The following is a 20,248-nucleotide window of genomic DNA, read 5'->3' on the forward strand; positions in this document are numbered from 1 at the left end:
AATAATGTGTGCAATAGTGTAATAAGTAAGCCTGTATAATTAATTTCTTTATGCTGAGAGGTTTTAGTTTTATTATCCTAGAAATTTAAAATTGAAAAAGACTAGGGAAAAAAAATGTCTAGAAAGTATTAAATTAAACTAATAGGGGACCAACAAAAAATTTTAGATTTTGGATGATGAAATACAACTAAGTTGTTATCAAATTAACTAATAAAAGGCATACACATTGATGATTATAGTACATTTAAAAAAAAAAATACTAAGGCCTCTATGTCGGGTCATAGGGTAGCCAGGAGTTGGAATTAAATTAAAATGAATTATGCTTGTTTTTAAGTTTTCCAAAAGTTATTTTTTTATTATATAGTTTTAATCATATTCTTAACTTGAAGGCCATTATTCATACATAAAACATGGGGGAGGAGCACAATGTTGCATGATAACATATGGTGTACCAGCATCTCATAGAATCATCATATGTACCTAAAGAATGTGTGTTTGAGGTATTTTCAATTGACATGAACTTTTTCTTTTTTCTTTGTAGGTTCTATCATATAGCCTTGTTCCTTTATTTGATTTCAACAAAACTCATCAATTTTTTTTTTCTTTTAACTTAGATATCCCTTTGTTTGGAATTAGGTCAGAGACTAAAGCAAATCTATTTTGGTTCAGTGTTTTTATTGTTATACAAATTGAAATAAAAAAATTCCTTTCTTGACACTAAAATACTAAATTTATAGGTGAAAACTCAAGTGAAATCGACTTCATATGAAGTTGATATCTGAGAGGCGTTAGATAAAAATTTAGTCAAATCATCTAACAGCTCTAAGATATCAACTTCACGTGAAGTCGACTGCACTTGAATTTCCACCGCGTGTAATATTGTGAATATTTGTATTTAATTTATTTATTTATTTATTTATTTTTGGGTGTACAATTTAAGCCGAGTGTTGCGATTGAGAGTTCCTCTAGATTCAACTGTGGTAAATATCACATATGGTTATTATTATTTTTTATTTTTTGGGTTTTTTATTTTTTGGACTGTATTATATGAATTTATTAAACATACATCACAACTTAAGAAAATTTGGGCTCTGCATAATCCCCAACTTAGAACTTTGTATATGGGCGTATAAGAGATCCAATCTTAGGTAAAAAAAAAAAAAAAAAACTAAAAAAGGATCCAATCTCAACACCAAAACTTGGGTTTCTGCATGGCTGTCTGGGTTTAAAGCCTTTGGCAATTATTAAATCCAATGAACCCAATAGTAGGCCCAACATTGGGGATTTTATTATCCAAAAATAATATCAATGTCAATTAATTATACGATCATTTAAAAATTAATAATTTTTTAACGAAGTCAACTATAATTTAATATTTAATTATTTTAATTATCAATAATTTTTTAACAAAGTCAACTAAAATTTAATATTTAGTTATTTTTGTTAAAAGAAGCTCATTTTTTTTAGTACAAAGTTAATTTATTTTTTTATAGATAGTTTTATCTGTATTTACAATTTTTCTAAGTATATATAGTTATTTTTTCAAAAGATAATCATCCCGATTAAAATTAAATATATAGTAAAAACAAAACAAACGACTTTACATATATTTTTTATTGTAAACAAACAACCAATTTTTATATATAACAAAGGAAAAAAATTGATATGTTCAACAAATTTTTTTTTTCGTTTTACATTTAAGGTAAAAATTCAGGTGAAGTCGACTTCACGTAAAATTGATATCTGAGAGCCGTTAGATGAAAATTTAGTAAAATCAGTTAAATCATCTAATGACTCTCCAGTATCAACTTCACGTAAAATCGACTGTACCTAAATTTCAACCTACATTTAAACCAGCGTTAACTAATACACACACTCTCTATTACCTAAAATGATCTTATTTTTGGACACTAACAACGTACAGACGCTTGCAAAATATTAAAATACACAAATGAGAAGTAAGGTTTGATGGCTGAAAATCCACGTGCATTTATATAAAGTTGATATTCAAAAATTGTTAGATGATTTAACAAATTTAATTAAATCATTATCTAACAGTCTTTAATTATCAACTCCACATAAAATTATTGGAATTTTAATGGAGGCCGGATTCATGATGATTTATCTTGGCGACTGAAGAAGTGGTTGATGGTTGGCATAATCTCGGGTGGTCGAGTGCGAAGGAACTTCCTCAGCCCATGCTCTACGTATTTCTCTCCCTCTTCTCGGTTCTCTAACACTCCCATGTTCCTTCGAGCTTTGCTCACCCTATAATTATATTCATTTCTTCAACAAATTCAAGTAATAGTATATAGTATATTATTGTATGTAACATAACATATATGAAATGTCAAAAAAATTATACTTAAGGATAAGTTAAACATTTCATATATTAGTTGTATGTAATTGAATTTGAATTTTACCTAACATCAGGGTTCCTTATCAAATTTCGTGATAATTGAAAGACGCACATACTCGTCACAAATGTCATTGCCGCCATTAGAGGGTAAACCTGCACATTCACGTCCATATTCATATTAATTATATTAATGACATAACTAATTAACTTTATTAGCATCAAAATATAAAGTAACACATATAACTGACTTGGAATAATTAACGTAACAACCTTTTAAAACAGTTAGAAATATCATATAATAATTAATTATATATCTAAGAAGTCGTTAATATAAGATAAATAAAACATAACATGGTGTATATACCTCAGGTTTCATCCAACGCCCCATTAGTTTAGGAAATTTGTCTCCTTAATCCTTATATCCTTGGGAAAAAGAAAGAGATGAAATGCCTTCTTTGCTTCTTGGATTTCAAAATATTTGGTTGATTATTTGATCTAATTTTCTTTTCATGGTTCTTCCTGTGTGCTATTCATGTCTATATATATATATAATATATAGTAGAATTTGTAGCTATCACTTTGTAATTAATTAAGGAAACTTGGCATGCAAGGTGGCATTTAAAATTTAAATTACAGTGTGCTGTGTTCAAAGGTAAAGTATTTAACATTCATTAGTTAGTAACATGAAACCAGGGGCTTGCCTCATGTTTTTGCATGATACTATGTATTCTTTATAAGCTAATAATATTATTAATTAATTGATTAAAATACGTAGAGGAAAAATATATATAATATAATTGACCTTATGGACCTACCAATAGAGTTGTGTGATTTTGACCCAGAACAAGACCTTGACAAATTAGTAATGACAACTATAACGAGAATGTTCCATTTTGAATAAAATAATAAATTTTGACAACTAATTTGATTGGTGAGAAAGAGATCAGATTAGGACAATGGAAATCACTTCCACCCTTTCGCTTCTGAAAGTACTAAGAATTTCATTTCATTATTGGATAAGGCTTAGTTTATTTATATAAAATATACTTTAGTATTTCTTTTTTTTTTTTCAATTTGAATTGGCGTCTTTCCTGGTGTTTGAAACGGTTTATTATTAGCTTTACCATTTTAGAAGTGTATTAAAATTTTTCATTTCATGAAAAGATTAATTTATATTATTATACTATGGCGACTTGCATTTGCTTGATATTGATATTTTGGTCCATCAATTGAAACATTGGTTTGGACTATACGTATTTTATGAGTTTATCTTGTACGAATTGTTTTAAATTTCATATCTCAAAATTATTTTTAAATGTGTTTTCTTTAATTAAGATATGAAAAAATTTCTGTGTACATATATATTTGCATTAGTTAATTGCTTTTCTTAAAAACAAAAAATTTAAAGTATAAGGTAATAAACTAATTTAAACATGAATTTGATTTTGTCGATTCGTGGTGACATTAAGTATTGTAAATTTTTTTTAAATTAAATTTTTCTAATACTAATTTAATTTATTTAATAAATAAATAAATAAATAATTAATTTAACAAGAAATTAAAAAATGTGATTATTAATATTACATATTACCAAAATTCTAAGGGATAGTAATACCAATATATTCTTTGAGTTGTTTTAAATTATCAAACATTTTTAAAGCCTTCAAACTTATTATATTTGGCAATTAAGCAAGGTTAATTGGAGATTAATTTCAAGAACTATAGAAAAATTTGGGTAGTGCTGGCAAACACTCAATTCCCCAATAACTTAATTATCGAAGATATTATTATATACTCATATATGCATGGAAACATAATTAGGGTGTCTAGATTGAAGCAAAGGTTATTAATTAAGGGAGTAATAATTGAGGTTCAATGTCTGGACCCTTGGTCATGAAAATTGTTAAGAAGTCTGAATATGTTATGGATTTGTAGATTGGGGGATGGAGAGTTATCAAAGCCTTTGCAGGTTCAATAATCGTTTCATTTGTTGGACGGATGAAATAGGCCACAGTGGTTCTTGCACTCTCACAGTTTGTTACAACACGATGTTCAGCGCCGATCAACCTTCCATTGCTAATTATCTACACATATCAAAACTTTCAATTATTACTAGAAGCAAAAAATAATTAGTGGCTAAGAAACTTTTTTATTGTGCGATCTTTTATGGAACGAGTAAAATTAGATTCGTCTTAATTTGATCTGATTTTAAATATAGACGGAGTCTATTTTTAAAATTCTTATCCGATCATAAATTTAACAAAACTTCATTACTTTTAGTCCACAATAATATCATATCTAGACCGATTGAAAATCGGATCCATATGAAACCTAAACTTAAAAAAAAAGGATAAAAGCAATTTGTTATCAATAAAACTTAAAATACAGAACTAAAGATTCACACAAATTTATCTTATATAAATTCCAATTCATAATCTCTAAAATCAAATTTATATTTTAAATAAATAATTTTATTACATGATGAAGTTTTTATATAACTCAAAAGTTCAAAATTGTGTTTGATTTAAAAAAAAGTTTAGAACAAGACAAATAAAAAAAATCTATATAAATTCATGCAATAAACCATAAAAAAAGTTTTTACATGAGAAGCGTGATAGATATTTAATTATTTATATATTTTTTTATTAGTTTAAAATTTAAAAAAATAATTTTATAAAAGTAGATTTTAGTATGATTATATTACGGTGATTATATATACAACTGTTGTTAAAATTAAAATTATATATTTTTTATTTTAGTTACACTTTTTTTAAGCAATACTTTTTTAAAAGTATTATTTAATAATAAAAAAATATTATTTTAATTTTAACTACACTTTTTAAAACACTATAATTACTATAATTACCGTAGAATAATAATACTAGAATGACCCTTTCATAAAAAGTACATATGTAAATAAAATAAATTACAATTTATTAATTTAAAAATTGTATATCAAAATAATTTTATTTAATAACTAATTTGTTATGTTAAGAGGCTTAAACTTTTAAAGAAATTAATTACACCGAAACTACTCTATAAATACCAATTCTATCAGCATCAAACTTGAGAGAAATAAAAGTTATTAGCAAGGATAGACAAAAGATAACCTGCTGAGTAATTAACTTAGTGGTTTATCATGTTACTATTATTTTTGTGTTTAGAATTGCGTAAAAGATGATTAAAATATTATTTTAAAATGAAATATAAAGATAACAAGAAATAGTTAGAGAAATGAATATAATATATACCTGTAAGAGAAGTCCAATGTTAACTACAAAAGCATTTGGAATTGGTTCAACTCCAATCCATTCCCCATCTTTGAAAACTTGAAGTGCATTTATATCTTTCTCTTGCAGAAGAATGGTAAGAAGGGTTGGGTCCCTATGCTTTGGAGCTCCCAATGTTAAACTTGGTTCTGGGCATGGAGGGTAATGATGAGTTAGCAATAATGGACTTTCACTAAGTCCACCATTGCAATATTCTCGATCAAGTCCTAGTCCTTCACATAACACCTCCAATATTTTCACTCCCAATTTTCTCATTTCTTCTGTATATCTCTCAACTACTTCACTGTCATAATCCACTATTTTTTGTTAATTCCAATGATTAATTAATTTAACAGTTTAATTTAATTAGTAATTATTCTAAAAATATAAGTTTAATTATTCTGTTGGTCTCTATAATTTTATTAAATTTTTAATTAGATCACTGTACTACTTTTTTTTTCGATTAAGTCCTTATACTACTTTAATTTTTGTAATTAGGTTATTTTCATTAAAAAAAAAACGTTAAAATTGACATAATATTTCTTTCAAAAAATATGTGGCCAAATATCTAATTAGGTTCTTATGAATACTTTTAATTTGCGAAAAAATATTTAGTTAAATTTAACCATTTTTACACTGAGAATGGCCTAATTATAAAATTAAAATTAGTGTAGGGACCTAATTAAAAGAAAAAAAATATAAGGATCTAATTGCAAAAACTATAGGACCAACAGAATAGTTAAACAAAAAAATATATGTTATCGAAATAATTTTTTTAGTGATTTTTCTTTCTTGATAAGTACTATATATATATATACTATGGTTAGTGATATTATTTTTTCTTGTTTAGCTAACACTTAATGAAATTGAGGAAATTTCGATGTTATTGTTGAGAAAAATGGAAACAATTCTAAAATTAACATTGGTTGCGTTTCTAAAAGGAGTGAAATGGAATCAGAAATTTGATTTGTGATATATGATATGATATTTAATTAAATAGAACAATCAGGCATTAGGAAAAATAATAAAATTAAATCATTGTCAACCAATACATCAAATTCCACAATAATGAAAGCATATCTGATACGAATCGAAGGATTCATATGAATATATAGTGATTGATGTGAAGGTTTTGCAATTTATATTCACTTAAATGTGACCACAAAGAGAATATATTAAATAAAATTTCATTTCTTGATGAGAAATAGAAATTCAAAACAATTAAATGACATCATATCGTCATCATCATTTCGTTCATCAAACTATCAAAACCAAACCTTCAAACCTAGAATTTAAGCTCGAACCGTATATTGATAACTAAATTTCTAAGAATACTATTAATATTAATAAATTAGCAAAACCTACTATTAATAATGTTTTAGTTATTTTTTTAATTAAGGTGAAAGTTTTATTTCTAACTCCTTCCGCATGACCATCGATGGAAGGGAGGTGATTTAAGAATCGGAGACAATTTATTGGTGAAAATAAAAGAGTAATTAAATATTTAAATTGATTCTTGAAAAATTTTAGATCAAATATTTTGGTCTACGATAAATTTTTATTTTTTAAAAATTTTTAAAAATTATTTTCGTCGAACAAATTAGTTTTTTCGTCACTTTCAACCAAATATAAGTCTTTAACACTTTTATTATAAAACGATTAGATCAAAAAAATATTATTATAAGATAAATTAATTTTTATTCTAAATAATAAAAAAATTAATCCATCTGATGAGAATAATTCTTGAAGAATTTTAAAGAATAATTTATTAGAGACCAACGTATTTGATATAAAAAGTTGGTTTAATTATTTTGTTGATTTTTATAGTTTTGCGAAATTTTTAATTAAATTTCTATATTTTTTTTTAATTGGGTCCTTGCACCAATTTTTTTTTTCAATTAGGTCCCTATTAACAGTAATTGGTTTAATTATATAGGGACTCAATTAAGAAAAAAAATTGGTACAGAGACCCAAATAAAAAGAAAAAAAAAGTATAGGAATCCAATTAAAAATAAAATTTGGTGCAAGGACTCAATTAAAAAGAAAAAAAATATAAGGACCTAATTGAAAATTTTGCAAAACTATAAGACTAACAGAGTAATTAAATCTAAAAAATTTTTGAGGAATAATTTGGATGTTTGATGAAATAAAAAATTGGTGTTTAATAAAAAGAAGAAATGAGTGATATAATTGATGGATTTGAAGATATACCGATATGTATCAGGCTTTTGAGGCCAAAAGTGGATGAATTGACGAGAAGGTGGACAAAGGTGTCTCAAAGTGTCCCTCCAAAACTGAATGGCATCTTTGTTATTAATCTCACGGCTTGAATACAGTTTGCAGCTTCCATTTGGATCCTTCGAACTTTCCCTCATCTTTTCCTCTGCTGGCATGCCGTGGAATTCCTTCAATACATTCATTGTATCTTCTATCAACTCCTTAGAAACTCCATGGTTCGTAACCTAATTACATAATCAAATCCATTACTTTCATCTTAATAAACAAATTAATATGTATTTTTTTTAATTATTCAATTGGTTGTTATAGTTTTACTAAAGTTATAATTAGATTTTTATATTTTTTTAATTTTATAATTAGGTTATTTCATATTAAAAATATTAAAATTAATCGAATATTTTTTCTAAAAAATATATAGTCAAAAATTTAATTAGATCTTTAATTATAGATACATTCAATTTAGAAAAAAATATTCAGTTAACTCTAATATTTTTTTATACTAAAAATGATTTAATTACAAAATTTAAAATAATATAAAAACTTGTTTAAAAAAATATATAAAAATTTAATTACAAATTTAATAAAATTATAGAGACCAACAAAATAATTAAACCTTTTTTGTTCTTGTCATCACAAAAAAATGAAGCATGTGGCTAAGCCCTCATATTTCACTACACCACCAGGGACAAATAGCGGCGGTTTTGGGGGGATTTTGTGACAATTTCACAGTTATATATTTATAAGCAAAGATTTATATAATCAAATGTAACTTTTTTCACAGTTATGAAAATAATTTTACACAGGAAAAAAATGATATATTTGACTATTTGTGTCCATAATGTAAAAAATAGATAAAAAATAAACCTTACACCAACAATAATGCAAATAAAAATCAAGCTTATAAGTTATAAATAAAGCAACACTTCTCCAAAATTTAAGCTAAATTAAACATCCATTTCAAATACATATATGTGAGATTATTCAAGAAGAGAGAAAAGATTATTTAAAGTAGAAAGTGGCATGCAATTTATTGGCAATCTTGAATACAATAATAAATTAAACCTGAAAAAATCCATATTGCTCGGAAGCTCTCAAAATTTGACCAAGAACTTCAACATGATCATGTACTCCGAGATCCACCACCGGAATCGTCTTGCCGGAAGCAACAACAGCCGTGCCGGGTCTACTTTCCGGTGGTTGCACATAGGATAAGGGCACTGAGGAATGAAGATGGAACCAGCTAGATACAAGCATTTGATCCATGTTCTCCTGAATTTGTGCACCAATAATATTGTGTGAACCATGCATTATTGAGAAGTTTAATTCTTGTATCCCTTAATATATGGATTGACGAAAAATAAAAAATAAATAAATAAAAGACCACATTATAATTATTATGTATGAAAGATGAAATTTTTGACTATTAAAAAGTTAAAGGCATCACTTAATATATAATTAATAATATATGTGTTGGTTGCCATGTGGGAAAGTTTATCATATACATAAAAGTATGTACACTTTGACTTATAATTTTAAGACTTTAAAGTCTATTAAAATTATAAGGCCACCACCTCACCATCATGATCTGCTTCAATAAATAATTGTTACTCAAAATTATTTATCAATTAATTGAATTTATAATAATTAATCACATTGTGATTATCTACCCAAAAAAAGAAAAAAACCATATTGCCATTATCAGAAATAGATATTTTATTGCTGAAAAATGATGAATGGTTGGTTTGTTTGAACTTTATTTCAAAATAATTATAAATAAATATTATAAAAAATCATAGAATTACATTGTTATCAATTGACAAGTTAATTCAACCAGTTATTGAAATTAAAAAGAATCAATGCATTAAAATAATATAATGTTATTAGTAAATAATAAAATAATAGGAAATAGTTTGGCCTATCTTTTTCTTTTTCTCCTAATTTAGAGAATTGATGCATGTGGATGCGCAGCTGACTTTATTTTGAAAAATTAGACTGCGTTTTGTTTATGATTAAGAAACTGAAATAAAAATACAAAGACACAAAATTATGTTCGATAAAAAAGATATAGACAGAAACAATGTGTTTAACTGTCTAGCGACACTGAATTAGTATATTTTGTGTTTATTCTGATAAAAAAAATACAAAGACATTAATAAGAGATACAATTTATTTTTTATTTTTTTTAAATTTTTTATAATTATATTTTTTATTATTATATTTTTTGTCTTAAATTTTTTAAATAAAAAAAATAAGAATAAATTAAATTTTCATAATTTGTTCTAGTTTATCATCAAATAGAATATAAGAATATAAAATTTTGTGTTTTTGTCCTTTATATATTGTTCTCAATATCTTGTCTTATCCTATTCTCAGAATGCAGCTTTAAATTTGTACAAGTTATATATATAAAATTGGATAATAATTATTTTAAAACTTTCTTCTTCGTATATACCAAGGTACTATATACCAAAATTAAATGAAAAAAAGGGTACATAATCATCATCATCATTCTGATATAATTAGCTGGGCACAGCCTTTGTAGTTATGAATATTTATGAATGAGAATCGTAATTCTTAATAATATATATAAATTCATACAATAATGATGATCATTATGAACATAACTTATTTATCAATGATTGTGAACGAATTGTAACAATAATTCATTCTAAAAAGTAACCGACAACTTGCGGGTTTGGTAAAGTTCCAATACTATATTTTAACATTATTTTAAGTTTAAAGTTTTTCAACTGTCATTCGAGGAATCCACGGTATTATTCTTTGTCTTCTCAAACTTCTAGAGCTAACAACAAAAGCAAATCCAAGAGGGGATATGGAACAATGATTTTCAGCACAAAAATGATGACAACATGTTGCCTATCCTTTTGTAAACTTTCTTTATATGCATGAAAAGTATATATGTTACCCAAAGGCATATCATGGAGGGAAAAAAAATTGCATGTATGTCAATTACGATGATTGAGGTGAAAGATTTCATCAAAACCCTACTTAGGGATTCATCATGGATTGTTTATTAACCTTAATTTGATCTATTTTTTCAAGAAAAAAAGTGAGTTAATTTACACTATTAATCACTCTTGGATTAAAATAATAGGACTAAAAAATAATAAATATTACAAATTTAAAGGTAATTAAAATATTACTTTATAACTTAAATAACATTTTTCGGTTTGGATGATTTTTTTTCATTTTTTTTAGTTTCGATATTAAATTACTAATACTCATATTTTATTTTGAGTTTAATTTTGATTTACTGACGGTGTAAAAATCACATTCATTTTTTTGGATGACTAATTTAAAATGTAATTATTTTTGTTAATGTGACAGTACATAATTAAATGCATATATAAAATTATTTTACACTGACAATGCATTAAAATTAATTTTTTTTATTTTTATTACAAAAAATTTGATTAATTTAATCTGAATTGAATGAAGCTACATAAAATTATAAAAATTGTATGTACAATTATTTTTATATAAATTTAATAATTTAAAATTATTAAATAATTTAATATATTTAATTAAATTATCATCTAATATTTTATGTACATAATTTATAGAAGGCTCTTAATTACAATTTCTTTTAACAATGTAATAACGCATATGAAATTAGTTAATTTTAGTGTCAACTATAATCATAGGGATTGAAGGTGTCAAAGGAAAGACATAAACCTTAGCTATTCTATAATCATCTTGGCACGGTGAAAAATTAGATAATTTTTTAATCACACAAATCATCATAAAAATAATAATATTTAATTACATAATAAAATAATAAAATAATTTTGCAAATGTGTGCATCATCATAATCAAATTTAGCTTATATGATAAAGTGTGTTATAACATTTACTAATCAAATTTCTCAGGATCAACTTCAAAGCTCATCAACTTATATTATATTACAAACACACCATAGAAGTTTACACAAAACGATTAGCTAGTATATATAGTATATCAAAATTTGCATATACTTGTCCTAAAAAATGAACAGGGAATACCTACATAGAGATCACACATGAATTTGGATTAAGAGGCAAATTAAAACTAGTTGTGTAACTCTGATTCAACTTTGGGACCCTTGTGGAAGAAATTTGTACGAAACTCTTCATATGACATGGATTTGTATATAGTTTGTTGGGTGCTTGCGTTGACCAATAAATCATTTGCAGGTTCTATGATGCTTTCTTTTGATGGGTTCATGAAATAAGCAACAGATGTTCGTGCATTCCTTAAATTTGTCACAACCCGGTGTTCCGCACCAATCAACCTTCCATTACTAATTATCTGTGTATGAGTAAACAAAAACGTTATTTAATTAATTGCATTTGTTTGAGAAGAAAAATAACTTAGTCAATTTGTTATATCTTCAGGGTTCAATTTTAGAGGAAGAATGTAATTTAACAACATTTTCGGAAGTGAAAACTCAGGTGCAGTCGACTTCATGTGAAGTTGATAGTTGAGAGTCGTTAGACTAAATCAGTCAAACTATCTAACGGCTCTCAACTATCAACTTCACGTGAAGTTGACTGCACATGAGTTTTCACCTTTCTAGAATAAGATAGAAGAGTGGTAGAGTAGTTAATAAGAATAAGTTCTCTAGTTAGTTTATAAATATAAAAAAATTTTTACAATTATAAAATAATTTTTGGAGTAGTTGAATTAAGTTTAGCGGTATACATAATTAAGGTTAATAAAAAAAACAAACCTATTTTTAGTTAAAAAAAATTGGTTTAGGTTAATAAACTAAATGGATTTTTATTTTTTCATTTAAAAATCGAGTTTTCATTTAGAAACCGATTTTTTTGTTAAAAATCTGATTTCTCTATTTGGAAACCAATTTTTCATTTAAAAACCGGTTTTCTATTTAAAAACTGATTTTATAAAAAATTATATTTAAACTGAACTTTGACATTTTAAAAAATCAATTATTTAATCCTTTTGCTTATTATAACACCGGTTTAAAATTATAACATATTTATGAAAAATATTAGAAGATCGTTAGAATTTATTATTTTTGGCAATCATTTTTAGACATCAATCTAATTTTTTGAGTCTAGTAATTTAACAACATACTTTAATTTTATACTTTTAAATATTAATAATTAATTAAAAAATTAAATTCCGAATTCCAAATCACAAATCATTGAACCCGGTTTGAACCAGCTTAAAAGCCCAATTTTATCAATTCGGTTAACCTCTTTTTAAAATTGGTTATAATTTATGAATCATTTATAAAAATAGATTATTTAAAATTTGATTAAGTCTTTTTAATCAGTTAACCAATTTATTGGTTTTTGATGAATGGCCTTAGAGTCTTAGACTCACTCAATCTTAATATTAATATAATATTAAAGTTTTCATAACTTAAAATTTTAGAATTCGATCTTTATTGACCTAAAAAAAGATTTATTATAAAACAAACAAAAAGAGAAAGAAGATTTATGCAAAAATTCATATAATTAGTTAGAGATATAATCATTTATATATCATTCCTATCAATTTAAACTTAAAAAAAAAAGTGATTTAACGAAAAATTAATCATATACATATTTAGCATAGTAAGAGCTAACATTATGTTGGCCATACTTAAATTTATATGGGTTAAATAGCATATCGAGTTCGAAGTTAGACCCTGTATTATAAAAATATAATAATAACGAAACCTAGGGGCAAAAAAAAAAAAAAAAAAACACTAAGTGGATAGAATAATATTATATTGATGCAAGCTACCCAAAATTAGCACAAATAATGAAAATTGAAAAAAATTTATAAAAGAAACGTTAATTGAAAATAAAATTTACCTGAAAAAGGAGGCCAATGTTAACAACAAAAGCATAGGGAATAGGATCAACACCAAACCATTCATGATCCTTGAGAACTTGAAGTCCACGAACGTTTTTGTCTTGAAGCAGAATTGTGATAATGGAAGGGTCACGGTGTTTGGCTAATCCCAATGTTAGAGTTGGATCAGGGCATGGAGGATAGTGATGAACAACCAATGAAGGATTTTCACTTAGTCCACCACTTAAGAAATATTCTTTCCTAATTCCTAATCCTTCACATAACATCTCCAAAATTTTGAGTCCTAATTTTCTCACTTCTTCGGTATATTTCCCTACAACCTTGCTGAAAAAATGGCAAACTTTTAATTTTAATTTGTTTTTAATATTTTGAATTTATTTGAATTTAAAAGGATTTTTTTTTCTTAGAATGTCCATGTGTCTTATTTGCGATAAAAATTATGCTTAAAATAAAAATTGCGATTTGTTCTATGCATACTCATATGAACTTTGGTATTTCCAATAGAAAAAGGGGAGATACTTGATAAAAATGGATAAAACGTTTTTTTTTTAAAATATTTTTTAGTAATTAAAATTTAACGATTAAACTATATTATTTTTGTTAAAATTATATCAGATAAATTAATTTGATCGAAAAATCGGTAAACCAAATTTTAAACCGATCTAAATTAATATTTTTTTGTAAAAAATGACTACAATAATCTTATTATAAAAAATAATTAAAATACTCTTCTCTCTCTATCTATATATATATAATAACAATAAGAATATTTTAATTATTTTTTATAATAAAAATATTGTAGTTAGTTTTTATAAAAAAAATATTATTTTAGATCAATTCAAGATATAATTTACTTATTTTTTGCCAAATTAATTTATTTGATTTAATTTTGACAAAAATAACACAGTCTAATTAATTATGTGTATTAAATTTTAATTATTAAAAATATATTTTAAAAAGAACATTTTAAATGCCTTTATCTAAATAACTTTAAAAAAAAAGTGAGAACCTAAAAGCATAACTTTGTTATATTTTCACTACAACAATTATATTTTCCCCATAAAAATTTTAAAATAAATTAGAAATAAAAACATAACTTAAGATAGAAGTAAAATTGATCCCAACTTTTAATATTGTATGTGGACCGTACCATTCAATTTTTAATGTTTTATGAGGAGGGGGTTGTTGATTATGATATAGGCGATGTGTATATTAATTCAAAGTTATAGTATCTAAGTAATTGAATAATAACCTTGTGGAAAATTTAATTAATATATCAGGCTGGATTTTTTAAATGTTCACGTTAATTTCTACACCATTTCACTGTCATCCTATCTATTGTGAGCGATGACTGTGATGCGATTCAACTTTTCTTATGATGCAAGCAAATTTGAATTTTATATATTATACTATTATTATATGCAGCCGTAGTCAATTTAAACACATAAAATCACCTTCATCATATCCAAAGTAATGAAATTGACCACGTCAAAGACAGGAAGATACTAAAAGTCTAAAACTTTTCTTCCAAAGTACGTACCCAAATAAAATATCACACAATAAAAGAAGTGTTATTTGAAAAAATCTTTGAGACATTATATTCTTACAATAATCAAGTATGTTTGTAAAAGGAATAAAATGATATAATAATCGAAAATTGAAAAATTTATACTTATAAATAGATTATCATATATATAGGTAACTTTTATTCTAAAAAATATAAAACTTAAGTTTTGATTATTGCTATTAGGCATATATTAGTTTAGGTTTAATTACTCTGCTGGTCCTTATAGTTTCGCAAAATTTTCAATTAGATCCTTATACTTTTTTTTTTCTTTTAATTCGACCAAAATTTTTTTTAATTGAGTTCCTACACTTTTTTTTTCTTTTATTTAGGTCCTTGTACCAATTTTTTTTAGTTGGGTCCCTATAAAATTAAGCTAATTATTACTAAGAGGGACTTAATTGAAAAAAAAATTAGTGCAGGAACCCAATTAAAAAAAAAGTATAGAGACCTAATTAAAAATTTCACAAAACTATAGGGACCAACAGAGTAATTAAATTATTAGTTTATTAGGTTAAACGTTGATAATCTGACATATCACATCTTATCATGTTAGTATTTGAATTAATCCAATAAATATTTATAAAAGCAAACTAATGTTAGAAACAAACAAAAAATCAAAATTTATAAGGTCCTAATTAAATTTTATATCAGGTGCATATAGTAGTTAGTATAGTAATTGTGAAAAGTGTGAAATATGGAAGTTTATTAAAATTTACCGGTAATTTGATGGTTTATTAGGCCAATATTTGATGTATTCTCTTGAAGGAGGACAAGGATGTGTTAATGTGTCCTTCCAATAATGAACAGCATCTCTTCTGTGGTTCTCACCACTTGTGTAGAGTTTGCAACTTCTATTTGGGTCCTTTGAGCACTCATTTAACTTCTCCTTTGATGGCATGGAATGAAATTCTTTAAATATGTTCAGCACATCATCCATTAAATCTCTGCTAACTCCATGATTGATAACCTACTTCACACATGGATTTGGATTAATTAGCCATTATATAGATATACTATTACATGAATATAATGTTCCCATTAGTTATAGAGAGATTGAAGGAAATATGTTTATTGAATTTTTTCATCCAGATACAACAATTGATACACATATTTATACTGATAATTATAATTATAATACTAACAATTTCATATCTACTGCACTAACCTTCAACTATATTAACTTAATCTATTAATATTATATTCTGATATCTAACTTAATTCACTAATATGATATTCTAATATCCTCTTTTAAATTCAAGTGAAAGCTAAAAATACCATCTTGAGTTTAAATATTAGATTCTGAAAATATGTAAGACGATGAGTTTTAGTAAAGATATCAGTTATTTAATTTATAGTTCCAACAATAATTAGACGAATAGCACCAATAAAAAGTAATTGTTGTACAAAATGACAATTATTTTTAATATATTTAATACATTCATGAAAGACATCATTATAGACAATATGAATAACACTTCTATTATCACAATAGATGATTAGTGAAAAAAATATATAGCTCCCAAATTTTCAAAGAGCCAACGAATTGCAACGATTTTAGCAGAAGCATCAGCTAGAGCACGATATTCTGCTTCTATACTTGATCGAGCAGTAAAAATTTATTTCTTAGCACACCAGGAGATTAGAGAGTCGCCAAAAAACAAACAATAATCTGTAGTAGAACAGCGATTAATGGGACAGATCACCAACCCAATCAGTATCAGAATATGCTTGAAGGGTTAAAGAAGATTGAGCGGAAAAATGAAGATACTAAAATATAATACGTTTAATATAACGAAGAATCCCAAGAATAACAGCATAATAAGTAGTACGTGGTGCTGATAAAAACGGGCTAACAACATGAACAACTTAGGCAATATTTTTCACATCCATCTGACTTAGAGATCATAGAGTGCCATGTCAACTGACACATCAGATGCCACTTCAGCAATATATTAACACATAGAAGTACAAGAGAGGAGAATATAACACGTCAAGTTGGTGAGTCAATAGAAAAATGACGTCAGCAAACACGGATAAAAAACGGGTTAGATCTAGATTCATTTATTTGCGAATAATCCTTATCAGCAAGATCAGAACCGTTTATTTGATATTCTAATCGAACAGTGTAGACGAAATAAAATTAGAATCGTTAATCTTTTAAACAGAAACCTGACAGTAGATAATAAATCTGGAAAGCTGATGGAGGGATAAAGGCAACAGTCTTGTGAAGGTGTGTGTAAGCATGTGCAACCTCTGACGGTGATGGTTTTGGGTGCGTTGGACTCACAACAATGTAGTAACAAGGATAGATCAATTGGCAAAAACAAAAAATGATAGAGGCTTGATGAAACGAACCAGAAAAATAACGGTAATGGAGCAGAATGTACAGAAGAGCTAGGTGGCAAAATTTCTTCAATTGAGTTCAAAAAAACAAGAGGAATAAAAAAAATGTGGTGATTTACGAGAAATGATGTCTAAAGAATGATCAACACGGAAGAAAAAGTTGCTACACTGAAAAAGAAAACTGCCAGAAACTAAATAAAAAAAAATATTTTTAATACCAAGTTATTAACAGAAAAATTGAAAGAAATGTGTTTATTTTTCTTCATCTGATGTAATAATTGGTATACATATTTATACTGATAATTACAATTATAATACTAACGACTATCTATGCCTACTGTACTAACCTTAGCTTTAACTGTATTAACTTGATTCACAAATAATATTATACTTAATATCTAATCTACTTCAAATATTTTAAGAATGATGCTATATATATTTAAATCTTTTTATAAATCAAATTTAATTAAGTTAAACAATAAAATTTAGAATAATATTAATTATAACTAAATTTTTTTATATTAGACTAATTTAATTAAATTTAACTAACAAAAAGACTTAAATTTATAATATTATTTATACTCTAATACCATTAAAGCAAAATACACATGAAATTGTGGTTAGAATAATACAATATCATTTAGCCATATTTTTAGAGAAATTAATATTATTTTAATTTTTTCTTGTAATTGATTAATATTTGTAGTTTGAACGTGAAATTAATAGTTACTATCATTTATTATCACACCTTTTAATGCGACCACCGGAATATGATGCAATATAACTTACCTGCTCCCCTAAGATACCACCTAGCCATACTTTTTACCACGTACGAAAATAAGGCACCATTTCATTAAAATAATTGGTTATTTATTTGAACAAGTTGATGCATTAGAAAACAAATTTATATGAATGTTAGTTCTCTTCTCTTTCTATTTGGTATATATAAAATTAGTAAAATTAAATTACTTTTCTCCAACTTGAATTGACATTAATTGAGCCTCTCTCCCTCTGATCATGACTTGATGAGATGTTGAATTAATTATGAATTAAGTTGTAATTTCCTATTTAGTATTCAGTCTCTTTAATTCAAACTATGTCGTACGTGTGTATGCTTAGTATGAAATATTTCCAACTTGCTGTTCCATGAAGCCATGCGTTACTACGTACTTAATTGTGAGTTAGGGGAAAAAAGAAAAAAGAAAAAAGAAAAAAAAAACCTTGAAAGAGGGATCTTGTATCTATCATAAAAGCTAACTATTCATCAATAGCTATAGGTTCTATCTTTGCTTAAAGTTTGTATTAATTATTTTTTTCTTTATTTTTCACTGTTCCAAAAACTAATCTAAAAAGACTCGAATTCGCGACTTTTAGGTGTATACGGAGAAACTATGTTATTTGAGTTATAAATTGTTGGCATTTTTTTATTTTTTTACCAAAGATAAGAACGCTCGAACCCGCGACTTCTTTGGTAAGTATGAGGAGGTTATGCCGTTTGAGCTATAACTAATTGGCGACTAACCCAATTTGATTAAGTTTGTATTAACTATATAATCTATTATTTTTATTTATAAAATTTAGAACATTAAAAAATTTATTCATAAAATAAAATTAACATTGTATTCACAAAAAATAAATAAATTAACATGGTGAAAATTCAGGTGCAGTCGACTTCATGTGAAGTTGATAGTTGAGAGCCGTTAGATGATTTGACTGATTTGACTAAATTTTCATCTAATAACTCTCAACTATCAATTTCACGTGAAGTCGACTACACCTGAGTTTTCACCGTGTTAAAACTTTCAAAAGGCTAACAAATGCGCCTATGAACAAAATCAACACTCAAATAATTTTGTTTATAGAAGATATATTTTATAAATATAAAATTAGTTTCATTCATGGCTAAATTTTTTAGACTTGAAAATTCTTATGAATAAAAATAATAGTTTAATCAATATAAATATATAGAATAATTAGATACACGGTAGAGTAGAGGAAATTAAATTAAAGAAATGCATGTATGTATACCTGGAAAAATCCATACTCCTCAGAAGCTTTCAAAATTTGGTTTATGATGTCAGCATGATGATGATGATGATGTTCCTCAAGATCGACGACCGGAATGGTCTTACCGGAAGAGATGAAGAGTGTACCTGGTCTAGTTTCCGGTGGTTGCAAGTAAGATGAGGGCACGTTTATGGAAGAATGATGAAGATTAACCCAATTAGCTAGGAGCATGTCATCCATGGCTTCCATATATTAAATTAATTAAACCCTATTATTAGCAATAAATAAGAGTTTAATTCCCTCAAGCTATTCGCCTTTCTTGCTATAATATATATGTATGGCTTCGGACTTTATGTCTGAAGGATTATAACTTCTATATATATAGAGAGAGATGCCAATCTTGCAAATATTTATTTTATTTTTAATGTTATTATTCTATTAATTAAGTGAATAATATATATGTTTAATTCGATAGTCACTATATAGAACATACATGCGTGTCTGTAAGACTCTATGTAATATACAAATTGGAAATATTTTTTTAAACACATATATAAATTAAATGTCATATAGTAGTGTATCATAATATATTATAAGAGAGTGTGTATTTAATGTAAGGGTGCACAAGACCCGGTCTGG

General features: G+C 25.9%; 3 protein-coding genes across 3 annotated transcripts; all 3 read right to left on the reverse strand.

Annotated features, from left to right (window-relative positions):
• Positions 1-1,580: 1,580 nt before the first annotated feature.
• Positions 1,581-2,884, reverse strand: LOC107638155 (B12D protein). The gene is made up of 3 exons (XM_016341324.3): positions 2,724-2,884; positions 2,424-2,512; positions 1,581-2,268 (listed from the first exon to the last, which is right to left on the reverse strand). Exons 1-3 carry the CDS (start codon positions 2,745-2,747, stop codon positions 2,112-2,114), a joined length of 270 nt encoding a protein of 89 aa, XP_016196810.1. The 5' UTR covers positions 2,748-2,884; the 3' UTR covers positions 1,581-2,111.
• A 1,231-nt stretch (positions 2,885-4,115) lies between these two features.
• LOC107638156 (protein DOWNY MILDEW RESISTANCE 6) lies at positions 4,116-9,174 on the reverse strand. Its single transcript, XM_016341325.3, has 4 exons — positions 8,929-9,174; positions 7,840-8,090; positions 5,611-5,932; positions 4,116-4,443 (listed from the first exon to the last, which is right to left on the reverse strand). Exons 1-4 carry the CDS (start codon positions 9,172-9,174, stop codon positions 4,210-4,212), a joined length of 1,053 nt encoding a protein of 350 aa, XP_016196811.1. The 3' UTR covers positions 4,116-4,209.
• A 2,499-nt stretch (positions 9,175-11,673) lies between these two features.
• Positions 11,674-19,963, reverse strand: LOC107638157 (protein DOWNY MILDEW RESISTANCE 6-like). Its single transcript, XM_088485299.1, has 4 exons — positions 19,631-19,963; positions 15,976-16,226; positions 13,692-14,016; positions 11,674-12,174 (listed from the first exon to the last, which is right to left on the reverse strand). The coding sequence occupies exons 1-4, from the start codon at positions 19,856-19,858 to the stop codon at positions 11,935-11,937; spliced, it is 1,044 nt and encodes a 347-aa protein (XP_088341425.1). The 5' UTR covers positions 19,859-19,963; the 3' UTR covers positions 11,674-11,934.
• Positions 19,964-20,248: the final 285 nt, after the last annotated feature.

This window comes from Arachis ipaensis, chromosome B4 (assembly GCF_059453495.1).
Source record: "Arachis ipaensis isolate K30076 ecotype BB chromosome B4, ASM5945349v1, whole genome shotgun sequence".
Classification (NCBI taxonomy): Eukaryota; Viridiplantae; Streptophyta; class Magnoliopsida; order Fabales; family Fabaceae; genus Arachis; species Arachis ipaensis.

Bases quoted from the DNA above. Each gene is read 5' to 3' on its own strand.
- LOC107638157 (XM_088485299.1), bottom strand. From the start codon at position 19,858: ATGGAAGCCATGGATGACATGCTCCTAGCTAATTGGGTTAATCTTCAT. The intron at 14,017-15,975 runs GTAAATTTTAAT...CCATTTTTTCAG, and splicing joins AATAAACCATCAAATTACCG to CAAGGTTGTAGGGAAATATA. The intron at 12,175-13,691 runs GTAAATTTTATT...ACTCATACACAG, and splicing joins ACATTGGCCTCCTTTTTCAG to ATAATTAGTAATGGAAGGTT.
- LOC107638156 (XM_016341325.3), bottom strand. From the start codon at position 9,174: ATGCATGGTTCACACAATATTATTGGTGCACAAATTCAGGAGAACATG. The intron at 5,933-7,839 runs GTATATCTTCAA...GGATTATGACAG, and splicing joins CAAAAGCCTGATACATATCG to TGAAGTAGTTGAGAGATATA. The intron at 4,444-5,610 runs GTATATATTATA...TGATATGTGTAG, and splicing joins ACATTGGACTTCTCTTACAG to ATAATTAGCAATGGAAGGTT.
- LOC107638155 (XM_016341324.3), bottom strand. From the start codon at position 2,747: ATGGGGCGTTGGATGAAACCTGAG. The intron at 2,513-2,723 runs GTATATACACCA...GTGAATGTGCAG, and splicing joins GGCGTTGGATGAAACCTGAG to GTTTACCCTCTAATGGCGGC. The intron at 2,269-2,423 runs GTAAAATTCAAA...ATATAATTATAG, and splicing joins ATAAGGAACCCTGATGTTAG to GGTGAGCAAAGCTCGAAGGA.